The 20,763-nt window shown below is 41.1% G+C and overlaps 2 protein-coding genes and 1 pseudogene across 2 annotated transcripts; 2 read left to right on the top strand and 1 right to left on the bottom strand.

Moving 5' to 3' along the window:
- The first annotated feature begins 4,853 nt into the window (after window positions 1-4,853).
- Window positions 4,854-5,284, top strand: LOC142456356 (small ribosomal subunit protein uS8-like). The gene has a single exon (XM_075557498.1). It carries the CDS (start codon window positions 4,884-4,886, stop codon window positions 5,274-5,276), a length of 393 nt encoding a protein of 130 aa, XP_075413613.1. The 5' UTR covers window positions 4,854-4,883; the 3' UTR covers window positions 5,277-5,284.
- A 1,466-nt stretch (window positions 5,285-6,750) lies between these two features.
- Window positions 6,751-8,436, bottom strand: LOC142456831 (serine/arginine-rich splicing factor 3 pseudogene; annotated as a pseudogene).
- Window positions 8,437-10,335: 1,899 nt separating this feature from the next.
- Window positions 10,336-18,693, top strand: PURB (purine rich element binding protein B). The gene has a single exon (XM_075558117.1). The coding sequence runs from the start codon at window positions 10,441-10,443 to the stop codon at window positions 11,404-11,406; it is 966 nt and encodes a 321-aa protein (XP_075414232.1). The 5' UTR covers window positions 10,336-10,440; the 3' UTR covers window positions 11,407-18,693.
- The last annotated feature ends 2,070 nt before the right edge of the window (window positions 18,694-20,763 follow it).

The raw sequence follows: 20,763 nt of genomic DNA, 5'->3' as shown, positions 1-20,763 counted from the left end.
TGTGTCTTGCTTGGATCCACAATCAATGCTCATGGAAGTAGCAGTCAAAGAGACCAAAGGACATATTGCATTATGTAAACCTGTTGCACAAGACCTACTTAAGAGTATTTAAAAGCAAGGATATTACTCTGAAGGCTAAGGTGCGCCTGACCCAAGCCATAGTATTTTCCATTGCCTCATATGCATGTGAGAGTTGAACACTGAATAGGAAAACTGGAGAAGAATCGGTGTGTTTGAATTATGGTGCTGGGAAAGGATATTGGTAGTACCATGGACTGCTAAAAAGGACAATCCAATCTGTATCGGGAGAAGTAAGGCCAGAGTGCTCCTTAGATGCAAGGATGACAAGACGTCATTTCACATATTTGGACATATTATCAGGAAAGACCAGTCTCTGGAGAAGGACACCAAGTTTAGTAAAGTGGAGGAGTGGGGAAACAGGAAAGTCCTTGACAAGATGGATTGGCACAGTGGTTGTATCAATGGATTAAGCATAGGGACAATCATGAAGATGGCACAGGACTGTGCAGTGTTTCCTTCTATTGTGCCAAGGGTTGCTATGGGTCAGAGCCAACCCAATAGCACCTAACAACTTTCAAGGGAAATTGTATGTACTGAACTCTGGCCTAAGTTTTCGTTGAGTTTTTTTTTCTATCCACCCACACTCCCTTAAAAGAATTTGCCTTTACCCACTGCAACCAACACACACACACAGTGGTAATATTAAGGGTTCTGGCTATCTCTTCCAAGGTTTTTGTTGTTATTGTTGCTGTCATCTCTACTTGTGAGAGGAAGAGTGAATGACTTTTTTCGTAATTACTATGCTAAAAGTTTTTAAAGCCAATTAGATGGTCACCAGTTGTGAAGGCAGTGAAAGGCTCCCCTATCGGGATAAACTGGTTCAGAGGATGGACACGAGGCTCAGGCTTCCTGCAATCATCCACAATGCCTCCAGGCTCACCTTATCTAACGAGCATTCTGTGCAAAACCCCATGGTGCTTCCCTGTTAGGATTTTATTGAGCCCAAGAATCTGACACCTTGAACAAACCAAAACCTTCTCTGAAATTGGGAGATGATATGTGATAGTAAAAGTTCCCTTGTATAATTCCTGTCTAATATACAAACAAGCACTTATTGTACCACATGCTATTGGATGAGTACAGAACAGTTTGGTAAAAATGAATGTAAATTCAATGGTAAAATGAAATTCTGTACGCAGTAACTTAAATCTCAGATCAACTCCCTGCTAGAAATTGCATTCAAGCCCGTGTAACCAGTTTCACTTGTTAACCTGAGTTTTTTCTTCTCTTATGGGGACACTGGGCTGGGGTTAACATACTAGAACTAATTTGGAATTTCAGTGATCACATGGAGGAAATGAATTTCCATGTGTATCTTTCTTGCCCCTGAAAAATGTGCTTCATAAAGTGTTGTTGTTGTCAGGTGCCATCAAGTTCATGCTGACCAATAGTGACCAACAGCACAATAGTGACCAACAGCACAGTGAAACACTGCATCATCCTCACAATTGTTCCTGTGCTTGAGCCCACTGTCTCAGCCATCTTGTTGAACATCTTTCTTTTTCGCTGCCTCTCTACCAAGTATGATGCCCCCAAGGACTGGTCTCTTCTAACATATCCAAAGTATGTAAGATGAAATCGCACTATCCTTGCCTCTGAGGAGCACTCTGACCATACTTCTTCCAAGAAGTATGTTTGTTCCTTTGACTGTCCATGGTACTTTCAATACCAGCACCACAATTCAAACACGCTAATTCTTTGATCTTCCTTATAAAACGTTCAACTTTCATATGCATATGATGCAATAGAGAATATCATGGCTTGAGTCAGGTACACCTTGGTCCTCAAAGTAACGTCTTTGCTTTTCAATACTCTGAAGAGGTCTTATGGAGCAGATTGACCTAATGGAAAATGTCTTTCATCTCTTCACTGCAGCTTCCATAAGCACTGATTGTGGATCCAAGCAAGACAAAGTCCTTGACAAATTCAATCTTTTCTCCATTTATTATGACATTGCCTATCAGTCCAGTTGTGTATATGTTAAATTTACAGTATTCACATGTAATATTTAAATTCAAGAAGCAGACAATAGTGTATATTTTTATGGTTCTATTCTTATATTCAATCTTTATTTAAACATACTACCACAGTTTTTTGTACTTAAATATGATATGTACCTCACAAGCTAAAATGTTAACAACTATCAACCAGCTGGAAGAAAATTAATGTTTTAATTGCAATATATTGTTATTTCGCAGAGAACAACTTGATGTCTATCACTAAAAAGTGAGAGCTTTCTTTTTTCTCATGTTTATTTTTTTTAATCATTTTATTGGGGGGTTATACAGCTCTTATCACAATCCATCCACCCATTGTGTCAGGCACATTTGTACATTTGTTGCCATCGTCAGTTTCAAAACATTTTCTTTCTACCTGAGTCCTTGGTATCAGCTCATTTTCCCCCTTCCCCCACCTCCCCTCTCTCATGAACCCTCGATAATTTATAAATTATTATTTTTTCATGTCTTACACTGACTGATGTCTCCCTTCACTCACTTTTCCGCTGTCCATCCCCCAGGGAGGTTGTTATATGTAGATCACTGTGGTGGGTTCCCCAGCGGGAGCTTTCTTCCAAAGCTGCTGGGATTTCATGCAAATTCTGCGTGTCACCTCAAGTTACCTGGGTTTTCTAATAGCCAAGGCTGGAAATATTTTCATCTGTGCTAGCTGTAATCCATTTCTACAAGTGTATCTGTGCATTCTAGTCTCTTTATGTTAAGGTCTAAGACTAGTTTTTCCTATAATCTAATATAAAAAACCCAAACCCACTGCATTCAGTCAATTCTAACTCACAGTCACCCTATGAGAGTAAAATGGCCCCCATAGCTTCTGACTCCACAAATCTTTACGGAATAAAAGGGCCACATCTTTGCCCGCAGAAAGACTAGTAGGTTCATACTAGTACATACTAGTGCAAGTTCACAGTGCCGTTTCCTAGTGCTAACATTCTTATACCTTGAGTTCTAGTGTGAGAAGAACCAGAAAAAAATTCATGACACCCCCCCCAAAAATTTCAAAAATGTAGACTACGGGAAGTACACATAAATTTTTAACACAGATGGTTGAAGTCCATATAGATGTTTAGATAGAAACCTGAGGTACCACCATACAGATGAAAACATTGCAGGACAAAAAGACAAAGATTGAAGAAAGTGTCAGAAGTGTTCTAAGTCTAACAAAGCGTTAGACTACTTTTCCCTTCCAGAATGTCTTCAGGTGAGATTAGCCAAACAATTATTGCTGCATGTGTTGTAATTAGTTCACCGAATCTTCAATATTCTGTAAGACTCTAAATCCAATTATTAGTTCAATCAATTAAAAGAGTGTTAGTCCTTAAAATTTAGTTCCAAAATTAGTAATATGGAAATCTGACTTTGATAATGGATATTGCAAGTATGAGCCTGGTGGTGTAATAATTTGCTCATTCATCTACTAACTGCAAGGTCAGCAGTTCGAAGCCACCAGCTACTCTGAAGAAAGATGGGGATTTCTCCTGTAAAGAGTTAGTCTCAGAAGCTCATAGGGGCAGCTGTTTCCTCCTATGCTTTTGCTATGAGTTGGAACCAACTCGATGTGAGGTACTTTTCTAGTTGCCAATAGATTGAGTCTGTCAATTCCAGGAATTAATAGTTAATTCTTTTAATAAATCTACACAAAGCAGTTAAAATTTATCTGTTGACACGAGGAATAAAAGAATTAAGACACACACATTTAAAAACGATTAAATTTTAAAGTACAACAGAATTCCTTGATTTATAAAATCAATGGTGTGAGGATGATGTTCCCAATTAGAGCAGCCAGTCCACAGAGGACCACATGGCTGGCCCCACTATGAGACACGACGTCCCTCACTGACCCATAGCCCTGCAGGAGACAACACCGGAGACACACCGTGGGAATTGTGCTGATCTGATCCCCCAACCCTGAGGCAATACTCTGAGGGGGTGCAACAGAACAGCAAGGGAACGAAGTGGTGAGGTCCCAGGGAATGCCAAAGGTGGACTTTGGGGCCAGGGCGTGGTGCCCAACAGACTGTACTGGAAAACACTCCTAAAGGCCAACAAGCAGTCCTTGAAGCAACTACAAGTGCGTCTTTCTTATTGTGTTTTGTTTTTGTCATTGGTTTGTTGTTGTTTTGTTGTATTGTTGCTTGGTTTTGCTGTCTTCTTTTTGTGCATGTTATTATCTCCGCAGGTCTGTCTAAATAAGATAGGCTGAATGAACAATCTGGAGGAGAAAACAATAGGACCGACAGTTCCGGGAAGACATGGGAGAGGGGGAGGTAGGGGGAAAGGTAGAGGGGTTAACAAACCCAGGGGCAAGGGAACAAGTGATCCAAATCGGTGGTGAGGAGGGTGTAGGAGGCCTGGTAGGATGTGATCAAGGGTAATGTAACCAAGAGGAATTACTGAAACCCAAATGAAGACTGAGCATGATAGTGGGACAAAAGGAAAGTCAAAGGAAATAGCAGAAAGAGCTAGGAGGCAAAGAGGTCTAAATAAAGGCATGTACATATGCAAATATATTTCTATATGAGGATGGAGAAATAGATCTATGTACATATATTTGTAGGTTTAAGATTAGGGTAGCAGAAGGACATTGGGCCTCCACTCAAATACTCCCTCAATGCAAGACTACTTTCTTCTATTAAATTGGCATTTTATGATGTTCGCCTTCCCGACACGACCGCTGAAGACAAAGCGAGTGAATAAGCAAATGTGGCAAAGAAAGCTGATGGTGCCCGGCTATCAAAAGATATAGCGTCGTCCTTCCTCTTTCCGCCATCTTTCCGTGCCACCATCATGGTGCGCATGAACGTCCTGGCCGACACTCTCAAGAGCATCAATAATGCCGAGAAGAGAGGCAAGCGCCAGGTTCTCATTAGGCCATGCTCCAAGGTCATTGTCCGGTTTCTTACTGTGATGATGAAGCACGGCTACATTGGTGAATTTGAAATCATTGATGACCACAGAGCTGGGAAAATTGTAGTGAACCTCACGGGCAGATTAAACAAGTGCGGAGTGATCAGCCCTAGATTTGACGTGCAGCTCAAAGATCTAGAGAAGTGGCAAAACAACCTGCTCCCTTCCGGGCAGTTCGGTTTCATCGTGCTGATGACCTCCGCCGGCATCATGGACCACGAGGAAGCCAGGCGGAAACACACAGGAGGGAAAATCCTGGGCTTCTTTTTCTAGGGATGTAATGCTTCCCCATCTAAAAAAAAAAAAAAAAGATATAGCGTCTGGGGTCTTAAAGGCTTGCAGGTAAACAAGGCCATCTAGCTCAGAAGCAACAAAGCCCCCATGGAAGAAGCACACCAGCCTGTGTGATCACGAGGTGTCGAAGGGATCAGGTATCAGACATCAAAGAACCAAAAATCCTACCATTGTGAATGAGGGTGGGGGAGTGTGGAGTGGAAACCCAAAGCCCATTTGTAGGCCACTGGATATCCTCTTACTGAAGGATCTCCGGGAGATGAGCTAGTCAGAGTGCAGTGTAGCAACGATGAAACATACAACTTTCCTCTAGTTCCTAAATGCTTCCTGCGCCCCGACTATCATGATCCCAAATCTACCTTACAAATCTGCCTAGGCCAGAGGATGTACACTGGTACAGATAGGAACTGGAAACACAGGGAATCCAGGGCAGATGATTCCTTCAGGACCAGCAGTGTGAGTGACAATACTGGGAGGGTGGGTGGAGTGGGTTGGAAAGGAGGAACTGATTACAAGGATGTACATGCGACCTCCTCCGTGGGGGACGGACAACAAAAAAGTGGGTAGAGAGAAGTTGGACAGGACAAGATATGGCAAAATAATAATTTATAAATTATCAAGGGTTCATGAAGGAGGGGGGGGAACAGGGAAGGAGGGGAAAAAATGAGGACCTGGACTCACTCACTCACTCTCTCATTAATTCACTCTCGCACGCACTCACTCTCTCACTAATTCACTTTCTCACTCATGATCTCACAAGAAAAAAAAAAAAAGAGAACCTGATGCCAGGGGCTTAGGTGGAGAGCAAATGTTTTGAGAATGATGAGGGAAATGAATGTACAAGTGTGCTTTACACAACTGGTGTTCGTACGGATTGTGATAAGAGTTGTATGAGCCCCTAACAAAACGATTTTAAAAAAGAAAAAATAAACGAGGGAAAAAATTACAATTGCTCAAAAAGTTAACTCAAAAAAAAATCAATGGTGTAACCACAGATAATGGCTCTAAAACAATTAAATTGTTGCTCAGAGACAAGGCAAAATGACAATTTTGAAGAGCAAATGTACTCTTACAGATATTAGCCATCAGAGTGTGCTATACAGGATGCTGCACACATTTCAATTAGCTAGTAAAGATGCAACAAAGGACAGTTGGCATTCTGACATGGCCTACCAAATACTTGGACAATTTATAAAACCTATATTGGATAGCTCAACAAGATTGAACAGTATAAACACCATGTTAGCAAGCTAAGATGTAACACACTTGATGTACTAAGGATAATATAAAATATTACTTTTCTAGTGACAATGGGCATATGTCAAATTAATTTTGAGAACTTTAAAACCTTCAAAGAAAGTTATAATAAGATTCCAGAGTGAATTTACCAGAATAATGTTTTGGTTTGTAGGTAGAAACTGAGCTAAAATTAAGAATTCTTGACAACTGGACATACATTTAGAAACAAACTTTATTGAAAAATGTAGTCAGGAAAAAAGTTATCATTGAAATTGGAACAGTATTAGGAACAGTTTATCTAGATCCTTGTTATCTTGCTCTTAAGGTGAGGCCCATATTACATTTTGAAAGCTGTGCATCAAGTTTTTCTTTGAACTGAAATGTTTTAAGTGATTAAAACTGAACACCATTGTTGCCTGAGATTTACTAATGAGTGCATAGAATTTAATTATTTCAAATCTAATGACAAAATCTTGAGATGAATAAAATTTAATATAAAAATGTAATATTCTTTACAATATAATGAGCACATTTAGCAGGCATGTTTTTTTTTTCAATTTAGAAACCAAAACTTTAATCCCAGTGACTTTCATAAAACATATTACAAATGACAATATGAAAACAATCTTGCACAGTAACTCCATTTTCCCAATATGATGTCAAAATTGTTTACAGAAATGTCAACCCATTTAAGACCTTAAGTAAAAGATTAACTCCTTAAACCTAACAGATTCTAAACCAACTAACTTCTGCACACTGTTGAAGACTAGGCTGGATGTTTAAACCTCTATCTTAGTGGTACAGCTACTACTTATTTTTATCTGGTGGCTTCTATGTTCTCAGCTGCTCTCAAAGGCTGCTTATTCAACTATGGGTACATCCTTTATCCCAGCCATGAATCCCCCAAAAAGTTCTTAGTTCAACCTTTGCCAATTTTGTTAAGTTATTAAAACATCACAGTTTAGGAGGGCAAGATTTAGAGGTTTATTAGCAGTCTTATGCAAGACTAACCGAAATTCAAAGCAATGAAAGTAATAAAATCTTGGTATTACATGCCGCATATGATCCCTTTCAAACCACAGAGAAGTACATCTTCAAGTGTCATTATTAAAAGAGACAATAAACAAATTCAAACAGCTAAATATCTTAAAAACGCCCCAAGGCTTCTTAAGTCTGAAACCAAACGTGAATTTTCTGTACACTCCTGTCATAGGATGGTGTTTCCTGTATACCCTACACCCCGCTTGCAAACCCATCTTCTTATTTTCTTTCGTTTGACCTAGATCGGCTGCGAGACCTAGAGTAGGATCGGGATGGCTTGCGATTTCTCTCCCGGGACGATGATTTCTCCCTCCTCCTATCTCTAGAGAGGGACCTGCTGCGGCTGCGAGAGAAGCTTCTCCTCCTCAGAGACCTTCGGCGAGGGGGAGAGCTTCTCCTCCAATAATCATCCTGATGGCTACGCCGCCAGGGGTAAGGGGGGCCACGATTCCGACTTCGTTTTTCACCACTGGACAGCTCTACTCTTACACGGCAGCCACACAGCGTTCTTCCATCGAGCTCTCGAACAGCATCGGCTGCATCCCGAGGATCTTCAAATTCCACAAAAGCAAAGCCAGGAGGGTTTCTAGCAACCCACACACTGATGAGTGGGCCGTAATAGCCAAAAGCCCGTTCTAATTCGGTTTTGCTGCCGTTGTTTCCAAGGTTACCTACATACACCTTACAGTCCAATGGGCAGGAATCACGGTGCATTTCAAAATCTTGGCTTACTGGTGGAGAGACTTCAAACTACAAGCACAAATGGGTCTTCTCCTCTGCCTCGGCTCTTACAGGTACCACGGCTACGCCTGCGCCAACGAAATGGCCAGCCGTATTTCTTAAGATGAAATTGCTCAAAGTTCCAAGGCACAGCAGTTGGTCTCTATTCACCTGGAACAAGAGTTAAAAGACAGTCAAGTACTAGAGGTGGTAATCATGTGGCTAATTGCCTCCATGAACAACTGCCTCATTTGCCATGAAACCACACGAATAGAAGATGCCCAGCTACAAATTACTGAACATTTTGAGCAAAGATTCCAGGGAAGAATCCTAATGAAAAAAGGGGAAAACACAGAATTTCAAATTTACAGAGAATCTGGATTTCCTGGAAGCATGAGGGTACATGAAACCCTAAGACTACTGCTGAGATAATTTTCAAAACAAACAAAAAATATCCATGAAGTCTTCTTATAACCAAATAATAATTTAGCTTAATCTAGTAGGGAAAACAAGCTCCTCCTTGAGCATTAGACTCCTTTACAAATTATTTGTATGGGATTAAATTGATAACTACAACTTGAAATATGCTAAGAACCTTAGAGCACAGTGAGTTGATGTTAATGAGGCAAAACAATTAAAAATTAGGGAATGGATGCACAATTCAACAATGTAACTGGAGTTACTAAATTGTACAGAGGAAACTGTCTATCTTGACAACAAAGTTAAAAGGAAAAAAAGGAAATTACTGAGTTATCCATTTGCAGAATATAAATTTTCATATTTTGGTGAACCAGGAAAGTAATCAGAATGGAAAAAATTACAGTCCTAAATTCTAAAACATCAGAGGAATCATTCCCATTTTCCTGATAAACTAAAACTTGGTGGTGTCACTTAACTTTTATCATTCTAACTGCTAAAAAGTATTGGGATCAGCAAAAGCCAAGCTATCTCTAATTATATCTCATTCCAAACGGTCTCCATGGTGATCTTTCCTAAAAGTAATTCAGGCCCAAATATTACGGTCTGAACTCCAGAGTACCTATGAACCAGGTGGCTTGGCATCCTTGATCCACCTGATTCTCCTAAGTCTCATCTACTGCAGCCCCTTAGTCCCCAACCCCATCCCAGCAGCTCTGAATTGTCAACGGGGCCTCAGCCTCAGCACATGGTGACCCGGCCACCTGGAATCCTACATACCTGTCTCCAAGGAACTCTAACTTAATGAGTTAATAGTGGGCTGTTAACCAAAAGGTCGGCAATTCGAACTTTTGGGAGGAGGATCAGGTTATCTGCTCCCCTATTTACTGGCTCTGGATTTCAAAGGGCAGTTCATCTAGATGCAGTGGATTTTTGCCTATCTCCAAGTCGGGCCTCCTCCCAACAGGCTGGGTTGGAAGCCACTTCTGGAAGCTCCCGAGTACTCTCCTCGTCGTAAAGTTACTCAAGATTGGGCGCTGTGTATATCCGGTCCACAAAAGGGACTATGGGGGAGGGGGCAAACAAGCGATAAACCGAGTTTGTAAAGGGAGTGCGCCAGAAATGGGTGAAGAAACGTGAAACAAATTAGACTTGACACAGAAACTGTATGAGATGAGGGGAGTATGGGCTCTCAGGGCAGAAACGAATGTAAACCATACGGTTTTTAAAGTTAAACTGGGAACAATCCATAAACGCTCCCTCGCCCGCCCGCCCGGCAGGGAAGCGAACCTTCCTCTCCAGCTTCTCTACGCCATTTCCGAAGCCATCTGCCGCGTCCCTTCTCAAGGTCCGGACGCTTCCCGAAAGGGCTCACCTCTTCCAGGCGCGCCTGCGACGAGCGAGAAAGCCAGGCCGGCGGGCAGGAGTGACGTCGCCGGAAGGACGTGCGCCCCTGAGACGTCCGCCGGCGCTGCGCGCGCAAGTCGCGGGGGTGGGGGCGGGGCAGGAGGAAGAGATGGGGGGCGGCGGCGGCGGCGGCGGCTCGCGATGAGAGGCGGGTGCGCGTGAGCGAGCCCGGGGCGAGCGAGGCTGGGGGGGAGCGGAGAGCGAGCCGCAGGGACGGAGGGAGGGGCGCGCGAGCGCGGCGGGCGGCGGCGGCGGGAGAGCAGCGGGGCCCGCGGCGGCGGCGGCTGAGGCAGTGGCGGCCGCGCGCGAGGGAAAGAAGATGGCGGACGGTGACAGCGGCAGCGAGCGCGGCGGCAGCGGCGGGGGCAGCGGGCCCGGGGGTTGCGGCTTCCAGTCCCAGTCCCGCGGCGGCGGCGAGCAGGAGACCCAGGAGCTGGCCTCTAAGCGCCTCGACATCCAGAACAAGCGCTTCTACCTGGACGTGAAGCAGAACGCCAAGGGCCGCTTCCTGAAGATCGCCGAGGTGGGCGCCGGGGGCTCCAAGAGCCGCCTCACGCTCTCCATGGCCGTGGCCGCCGAGTTCCGCGACTACCTGGGGGACTTCATCGAACACTATGCGCAGCTGGGGCCCAGCAGCCCCGAGCAGATCGCGGCGGCGGCGAGCGCCGAGGACGGCGGCGGGCCCCGGCGGGCGCTCAAGAGTGAGTTTCTGGTGCGGGAGAACCGCAAGTACTACCTGGACCTCAAGGAGAACCAGCGCGGCCGCTTCCTGCGCATCCGCCAGACCATCAACCGCATCGGGGGCAGCGGCGGCTTCGGCGGGGGCCCGGGGCCCGGGGGCCTGCAGAGCGGCCAGACCATCGCCCTGCCCGCCCAGGGCCTCATCGAGTTCCGCGACGCGCTGGCCAAGCTCATCGACGACTACGGCGGCGAGGAGGACGAGCTGGCCGGGGGCCCGGGAGGCGGCGGGGGCGGCCCCGGCGGGGGCCTGTACGGGGAGCTCCCCGAAGGCACCTCCATCACTGTGGACTCGAAGCGCTTCTTCTTCGACGTGGGCTGCAACAAGTACGGCGTGTTCCTGCGAGTGAGTGAGGTGAAGCCGTCCTACCGCAATGCCATCACCGTCCCCTTCAAGGCCTGGGGCAAATTTGGAGGTGCTTTTTGCCGCTATGCTGAGGAGATGAAAGAAATCCAGGAGCGCCAGAGGGATAAGCTTTACGAACGACGTGGTGGGGGCAGCGGCGGGGGAGACGAGTCTGAAGGTGAAGAGGTGGATGAGGATTGAACCCCGACAGGCCTCCCTCACCCCACCAACGTCCCCTTGTTTAGAGTTTTTCCTGCTCCTCTCCAGATGAGATAGGGAGGAGAAGCAAGGGAGGCCCCAGAGGGAGAAAACAACATAGAAAACACTCTAGTTAATGAAATAATCATAAGAGAATAAACAATGTGGCAGTAAAGTTAGAATGGTCTGACAGCAACCTGCGGAGAGGACAATTGCATCTATATTTTGAGAACAAAATACGTCTCAGCTTCCGTTTTGGGGTGTTTTTTTGTTTCATTTTTTGTTTTTTTTCCAACTAAGGTTCCTAAACCCACCAGGGATAAGCGAGGAAAGGAGAAATCTGTACATTATGGGCCAAGGGACAACAGTTACCCAGACCTACCGTTGGTGGTTGAATTTTGTGTTCTTGTGTAATCTGGTCGAAAATACTTCTCCAGACCTTACTGTTCATGTCTACCCCGTCACCTCTATTGAAATCAGTATTTTCAATCTAGGACTTAATGGAATTTTTGAGAAGAGAGAAGTCATTGCAGTACCTAGTTCAGAGAATACAGGTTTGTTTGGGTTTTTTAAAGAGAAACAACTTTAAATAATCATGGGCAGGGCAAAATAAAAATTCAAAATGCCATTGGATACAGAAACAGATTGGATCCATTTAAAAAAAAATAGATTGGGGATTTTGGATGGAACCTGGACCAAACAAAGCCCATGCCTTGTCTTTGCAGAATTGTTTTCTAGATGCAAATGAATTAAATGATAACCAGTGCTTGAGCAAGAATCCATTACTGAAATAGTTTAAAAGTTGGCAAAATATTTTGAAAATAAAACATTGGAGGTTGTTAAGGTAGACACAAGAAATTGGGCACCAAGCATATGTAAAGCTGAGCGGATTGGTTGCTGCTCACTGAAGTTCTGACTCTTGATTCCAAATAATGGAAGTCGTTACCAAGACATGGCTTGGGTTTAAATGAGAGCCAGATCCCCATTTTGCAATTGAATTGTGGATAATTTTTGGCCTCTGGTCGTCTGGGTTTCCAACTATAGAACTTGAAGAATTCGACAAAAGAAGTGTGGCCACAAGTCTGAGCTTTAATAGAAAATACAGCTTAACAGAAAAGTTGGAAATAACCAAAACTGAAGTCATTTACCTTCATTTTAATCTGTGGATTTGTGTAAGTACTAAAAAGCCTCAGGTCCTGAATTCCAGCATCAACTTTTCTTTGAAATGTTTTCCAGAACTTGCTCCATTGTATCAGTACCTCACAATCAAAGTTGGCAAATGATGGATGAGAATGATTCAAAGCAGCACCCCTGATGGAAGCTGAAATCCATCTCTAAATGTAACTCAAGTGAATATGAATTTTATGATTATATCCTGGAAGCATTTTATACCATCTTGAAATTTCAGCAGACATTTTTGCCAGTTTATCCAGCTGTCTTTGAAGAATAAAAGTTGGGTTTTCAAGGATCTCCTCTGTATTTTAAATGGATTCTCATTAGAAGTGATTTTTTTTTTCTAATCAAGTTACTCCTGGCCCCCCATCAAAAGTTGTTCCTTTAAATGTTAATTACCTAAGTAACTGAACTAAATGGGATTTATTCTTTCCAAAGTTTTCAGGTACAACACCTCACCTGGGAGGCAAGTAACCCCATCTCCATCTTTTTTTAACTGCATGCCTGCCCTTTATTTGAGCTGCCTTTTTAATTTATTGCATACCCTTTATATTATCTTGTTTTGGTAGTATTCAATCTATACAATCTTTGTATTTATTGGGAAGTAATATACAAAAGTAATTTACATGCATCTGTGGCTGAGAAGTGAATAGTGTATATAAATTTAGGCTTTTTAAAAAATTAGACTGTCCAGAATATTGTCAATCTTAGATTAAAAAAAAAAATGCAAGAGCCACAAGCATTGGTGCCCTTTTCAGACTATTTCTGTAATCATCCACAATGAGACTTTTTAAAATTTTTTAAGCTTTTCTTTAAAAAAAAAAAAAACTCCATTGCAAAGAATGTTTCCTAAATTGTATGGGAGCAATAGTATTTTTGATGTTTTAATTACATCCCTACACTTGTACTGTATTTTGTACTACAAGGCAGCTGTTTTCAAAAATGTCCTGCTGTATTTACCTATGTGTTTTGTTTGAATGTTTATTTCTTTGCTGTGGAGAACAAAATCCTAAATTTTTTGTAAAGGAGCTGAGATGTTCACATTACGCGTGCAGAAACTTTTAAGTGTCAAAAGTTTAAGGCAGCAGTGAAAATTAAGATTGCAGCTATTAGTTGATTGCTGTAACTCATTTTCACTCCATGTACAATTCCTGTATGATCCACTTGTTTCGTTTCAGTGATAGTTCTGTTGCTCAGCTGCAGTGAGCCAGTTCAACTTTGCAAAGGTGCAATACCTCTCCTTTTCAAGGGGTTGGTTGATTTGTTTTCTTTTAGTTTGGTTGAATTGCAGTAACTAGCCTTGCCCTTTCTATTCTATAGAAATGACGGGGTCTTCACAACCCTCACCAGTGGCTCCTAAACTATAATTAGCTAAATAGAAAGTATGTGGAAGTGGTCTGAGGCATATAGGGTATATGCTAAGAATGCTACCATATATGGCATCAGCTTTGGTTACCAGAGAAATTTTTCTTAGTCATTAGACCATATAGCAGTAATATATCATATGTAAATCTTTAGATACCAATTTGATAGTCCTCCAAGAAAAGGAGCAAAGAATGCATAAGCTATGTGTTGGAAAAGTAATTTATATTAAAATTCTGACCTGCCTATGTAGGAGTAAGCGGTAAATGTCATAGTGGTGGGTTTTTAAGTCTTAACCAATCTTGAAGATTTGTTTCTCCTGCAGTTCATGGCCTCTCTTCCCATTGCAGGAAGATTGCAGAGGATATGGATTAATTGTAGCATTTCACTAATCCTCATTCCGGTCACTAGGGACAATAGAAATTTGCAAAGCACAGAGTGGTTTATTAAACAAGGTGGTGTTAACCGGTCATCTTTCAGAAATCATTCAAATATAAGTTATTAACAAATGGTCTTTGTTAAATCCAGTCAGTTAATGGTATTATACAAGACCATGGAAAATGCCCTTTTGCATGGGGGGAGGGGGGGGTTATTTCCAACCGCTGCTATGAACTGTGATTTAGGGCATGTCTTAATTCTGACAAGCATCTAACCAATCACATGTTTAAAATAGTCCTATTTCTGAGAGCCAAAATTTCTTTTGGTAGAAGATTTTTTTCTCAAACTACCAGTTACAGAGGAAAGAAGTCAAATTTTAGGAGCAGAATCAAAAGAACAAAAATCTGTAGAGAGTCTAATGGTCATTTCTGGTTTCTATTGTCCCTACCTGTTCTTCAGCAAGTGGCACTATGGCAGTACTGGTCAGCAATCCTCAGTGTATTTGCTGCACCAAACAAAATGGAAATCTGTATGGCACCAAAAACCAAATTGAAACCAAACCAAAAACCAGACATCTATGTAAATAATTGAAGCGTGTCGGTGGTGTACACACTTCATGTATGTATGAATGACTGTAGCTGCAATACAAATATGGCTACTAGTCAAGTCATTTCCCATAACTATTTACTGCAAAATGATTGAGAGACTGGGTGCAGGCAGCCATTAACCTCCTGCTTCCTTTGGTTACTCTGGATCACTTTGCAATAAGTGGCAGGTCTTTTAGCAGATTCAGGATTCTGTTTTCTCAAAACAATTAACCTGTCTTATCTGAAAATGCAGGGTTGTGGGCAAAAGAGGCTGGTTATAATAAAGCCCTCATATTGAGTGGTCTATAAATGGCTGCATATTTCAGGCACTATAATTACTAAAGACGATTTCTTAGATGTGACCTTTTCTGGCTTTACAGAGGTGTGGAAGAATGTGGTCTACACCACGGTTTCAAAGGTGACCATTTCATCTACCCTACTCTTCTTAAGGTAGAAGAAAGTAAGAAGAAGCTTGAGTATGTAAGCCATGCACATAGTATTCTTCACTGTAAATTTTGCTTTCATTTCGAATCCAATGATGGTACTTTGTCCAATGCACAACTGATCTCTCAGTAGATATTCATTTGAAAATAGTGTGGCCTTGATCAGTGAGAAGGGGAAGAAGAGATGAATTTGGGGTTTTGTTTTTTGGGGTTTGTTTTTTTTTTGCTTATGTAAAAATGACTCATTTGCTGAGAGTCATAAATCTGCAGCACTCTTAGTATCTATCTAATGTATTTGTGATGGTCTGCTTTTTGATTGGGGAAAGCGAATGGTTTTGACTATTAATTCAATTGAGTTGTCTTCTATTTTTAGGAAGTATCAGAACTGCTCTGATGAGTAAGTTGACGGCTTTGATGTCCAATCTCAGGTTTTAGAATATAGTGGATTTAAAATCTCACTTCTTAAAACAATTTTAATTTAGTATACCCTAAAAGTTACGTGCATAAGACCTGTTAGAGAGCAGGCCTTCATCTTTTTGCTCCTTTTTCACTTTGTACTTCACTTGAAAAGTGTCAAGTGATTCTACATTGTATATTTCCATTTAAACCCTGGCATATTTCTCAAAGATAAAGCACTTTTTTATCATGAAATACATGGAATCTGTTTGATGTGGATCATGGTTTCTCAGGCTTCCCTAGATAATCTGCTTATGAATATTGTCTAACTGTGTGAAAAAATGGAAATATTTGCTAATGTTAGAAAGTTTCTATTGATCCAGAATGCATTTTGCTAGCTTCCAATGGATGGGAGAGTAAACAATGCTGCATTCATAAAATTACTTTCCCTTGAGCCTTAAGGTAACTTTTTTTTCCTGTCAACAACAGCACTAAAGTTATAGTAAATGAATGAGATTATCCTTTTCAGGGTTGGTTGTAGAGTACTGTAAATTAATAGCTGTCTTCCTAAAGAGTTAATATTCCCATTGAACCAACTGGATAATAGGTATTCTGGGTAGGGTTGGGGAGAGAGGTATCTTAAGTTTGAAGAAAAGAAAAAATATAGCCACATATCTTTTTTAAAGTAGCCAGAAGTACATGTTATATGCCCTGTTTGAAAATCCAGATATAAGGTGGAAATGGCAAATTATAGTGACATTTCTGTATTTTGATCCTAGAAAAACAAAGTCATTAATTTTCAAATGTTAGTCCCATAAGTTTCTAGACACTTGAATGGTTAGTTACTTTGCTATTTGATTGTTACTCTTCCCAGCTTTCTGTCTCAAAACCTAGTTTCTTTGTCTATGGAAATAACAGGCTTCAGCAAATGTGACCTAATTGTCAGTACAGAAAATTAAATTTGGAAAATTGAAAGTAAATGTATCATAAAAACTTATTACCCTAGTGATTCCTAAATTATATCAGTACCCTTGATCCAAGAAAGACCTTTATGAATGTATTTCATATTTCCTAGTGAAATAGGACGTGTAAATCTGTTACTTTATTCCGCAGTCTGTTCATTTCAGTTGAAAGTCTAACTGATGCCTATCATTTGGGATAGATACAGCCATATTAAAACAGCAAATGCCATGCTCAGTAGGACTTCACATAAGGGGAAGACAGAGAAGTGAAATGGAGAAACAAACATTTTTCTCGTGATATAAACTTGCAATTTGATGAAAAAAATTATTTTAAGGAACATGGTAACTTGGAGCAAAATTCATTTTTCATGTTATATATAATGGCCACTGATGTGTAAGCAGGCTGATTATATCTCTGTAATATGTATGAAGTGTAGGCCCAAAATACTGGAAAGAAAGCAATACATCTATTCAGTTTACTGCCTATAAGCATATCACAGAAGGCTTGCATTTATTGCCTTTCTCCCCCTACATTAACACCAAAGGCCAACTCAAGAAATTTATTTAGACTCTTATTTCTTAAAAGTAAAGTATTTTATCTCTAGTTTAACCCAGTATTGAAAGATTAAATTATTTAGGAAAATCTTTGGTGGGAAGTAGTTTGTTTCTTATCTTTTTAAGTCTCCTTTTCAGAAGTCTGTACTGGGGGGGGGGGGTGCAAACCAGGATTAATCACTGCTAAACACATTTTGTGTCCTAGGTCTTTGGGGATTTTACTTTAGACTGATAGAGTATTGGACGTATTTTTTTTTCCTCCAAACTACATGTTCCCCTGTGTACAAAAACTCTTGAGTTTTTAGGAGTGATTAGTAGAAGGAGCAAAAAGTGTAGAAACGCTCCAAGTCAGTACAAGGCATGTTACAGTAACAGGGAAGAATATGAGTTATATTATTTTGAAATTTGCCAACATTGGAATAATAAGATTATTGTGTTTGGATTTTTTCTAAAGTTCCAAGACAATTATAGTGGTAGGGATTTATTTCTTTGGACTACATTTGTTTTGCTAAGATCTGTCTTCTGATATATTTCCAGATAATACGATTTCCATCCTATAGGAACCTTCCCTACCAGTCATATCTATTAATGATTCCTTAAAATAGGTTATTCACTCCAACACTGGGACTGATTTTTTTTGCCAGTTTAGAATCTACAGAAGTAATTTGAATAAACAAATTAAATTTTGATAGCAGGAGACAGCTTCCTGATCTAGATTAGTGTTTAGGTTGAATCTAAGTTTAAAAGTTTTATTTGGAAAGGGAGGGGGTCGTCTTCAATCTATGTAAATACTACATGCTTGTGCATTGTAAACAAATTGTGTATTCATATGTATGAATTTGTAAAACTTGTTTCTGCTTCAAGAGAAGCAATACCTTTAATTTTATAAGGTCCCCTCCACCAGTAACCCTATAAATGTAAATAGAACACTAAAATTTATAGTGATATGATTAACTTGGGAATATCTGCTGAGAGACCAAAAAGTTCATTTTTTTAAGTACCTTGGTTAAAAAGTAAAGATTGTTCCTCTTGCTTATTTTTTAAAAGAATGCACTTTAACAAACAGCCGTGTGGGCAATTCAAACAAATACATAAGTGCAGTACCTATTAAGAAATCATTTCCTGGAAACAGTTCAACGGGTTGTTTATCTCACTGCCTATAGGTTGAAGCTCAGATATTGATCAATTTTGAGACAAGCAGGGCTGCTACAAAAGCAATGTGAATACAGCCAGTAGCTTCAGGCAGGTCTATAAAATGGCGGGTCCCGTATTTACCACTATCAAAATTGACAGAAAAAGTTACGGTGGAAAGTTCAATAATCCTTCCTGCTGGTGTGCACTCCTTATAATAGCAGACTTTTGCAAAATGGAGTTTTACAGTCTATATTTAAAAAATTGTATGTTTGTAACAAATAAAGTATGCGGAAAAGTGAATGATAATCTGTGCTTCTGTGTCTGATTTTAGCAGTTACATGGAGATGGGCTGGGTCTCACACCATCTGGGACTCATCAATGGGTGTGGAACTGAGTGAGCAGGAGGACTTAAACATCATTACATGCTTTATCTGAATAAGAGCCGGAACCTCTTTTGATAAGCTGTCTGTAGAACTTGAAGCAACAAGTTAAATTTCACACTTAGCTTCACAATGGAGAAACCCACCTGTTGCTTTCCTTGTTTTTTGGTTTTTTTCTTCATCTACTGGGTTTCTATGCTGCACATTTTCAGTCGTGCTACAGCAACTGCTATCACAGATGTTCTTCCGTGTCAAGTTTATCATAGCTCCTCAGAAAGTAAAGTTTGTGGGCTCAGGACCTCTACATTCTTAAGAACCCAGGACTCCAAAGAATGTTATCTCTATGGGCTACATAGATATAAGAGAAATTGAAAACTTTTTTAAGTAATCACATTCTGATTGCAATCAGTAGTGACATTATGTATCATTGACCTCTGAAAACTCCACGGTGGACTTGAGAGAAAGTGAAAAGGGCAGATTGACTTTGGGCCCCCTAAAGCAGTGGTTCTCAACCTGGGGGTTGCGACCCCTTTCGGGGGGTTGGGGGGTGTCAAACACTTTTCACTAGGGTTGCCCAATATATAACTAGCAAAATTACAGTTAAGAACAAACGAAAATAATTTTATGATCGGGTCACCAAAACATGAACTGTATTAAAGGGTTGCGGCATTAGGAAGGTTGAAAACCACTGCCCTAAAGGGATCCTGAAGGCCCATGGGTTTCCAGACTGCCCTTGAGAACCACTGAAATAGATGTTTGTAAATTAGGTTTTTCTGAAAAAGATTTGGGTTGGAGAAGACTAGTAAACATTTCTGTTTTCTCTATTAGAGGATCTTGCCAATGAACTAACTGCTCCTCACCACACTGTATACACATAAGCTTAATTTCCATGTTTGTATGCTTCTGACAGTGGTTCTCAATTCTGGAGAACTTTGAATACTATTGCCCAGACTCCACTCTCCCATCTGAAGCCACATCTTGGGGTCTACACATAGAATCTTCGTGTGTTCTGTAAAGCTCCTCCACGTGATTCAACCTGTAGCCAGGATAGGAGCAAGTAATCTGAGGTAAAGCAATAAAAAAGGGAGAAAAAAAAAGTTTCCTTGAATGCACTGCTTTTCACCCTGTAACTCTACCAATACCACTTTATTTTTTCACTTCTTGTGAATTAAAATTTTTTCTCAGTTTTATTGGCCTATAATTCATATCATTCAATTAAATAGTTCAATGATCTTAAGAGTGGTACAATCATCACAACCAGTTTTAAAATATTCTTTCTTGCACTCATTGTAAATTTTTCTAAGTCATTTTATTAGGGGCTCATACACCTTATCACAATCCATACATGCATCAATTGTGTAAAACACATTGTGCATTCATTGCCCTTATCATTCTTAAAATATTTGCTCTCCACTTAAGCCCCTGACATCAGCTCATTTCTCCCCACTCTCCCCTCCCTCATGAACCCTTGATAATTTATTAATTATTATTTTGTCATATCTTGCCCTGTCCGACATCTCCCCTCACCCACTCCTCTGCTGTCCATCCCCAGGGAGGAGGTCACATGCAGATCCCTGTAATCGGTTCCCCCTTTTCAACCCACCCACCCTCTACCCTCCCAGTATCACCACTCACACCCCTGGTCCTAAAGGGATCGTCCGCCCTGGATTCCCTGTGTTTCTAGTTCCTATCTGTACCAGTGTACATCCTCTGGTCTAGCCACACTTGCAAGGTAGAATTGGGATCATGATGGTGGGTGGGCAGGGAGGAAGCATTTAGGAACTAGAGGAAAGTTGTATGTTTCATCATTGCTACTTCCCATCCTGGCTGTCTCGTCTCCTCCCCAAGACCCTTCTGTAAGGGGATGTCCAATGGCCTACAAATGGACTTTGGGTCTCCACTCTGCACACACCCCCTCATTCACAATGATATGATTTTTTTGTTGTTGTTCTTTGATGCCTGATACTTTATCCCTTCAACACCTCGTGAT

Source organism: Tenrec ecaudatus, chromosome 9, assembly GCF_050624435.1.
Source record: "Tenrec ecaudatus isolate mTenEca1 chromosome 9, mTenEca1.hap1, whole genome shotgun sequence".
NCBI classification, from domain to species: Eukaryota; Metazoa; Chordata; class Mammalia; order Afrosoricida; family Tenrecidae; genus Tenrec; species Tenrec ecaudatus.
Note: the sequence above shows the minus strand (reverse complement) of the source record. Positions and strands in the feature narration are given on the sequence as shown.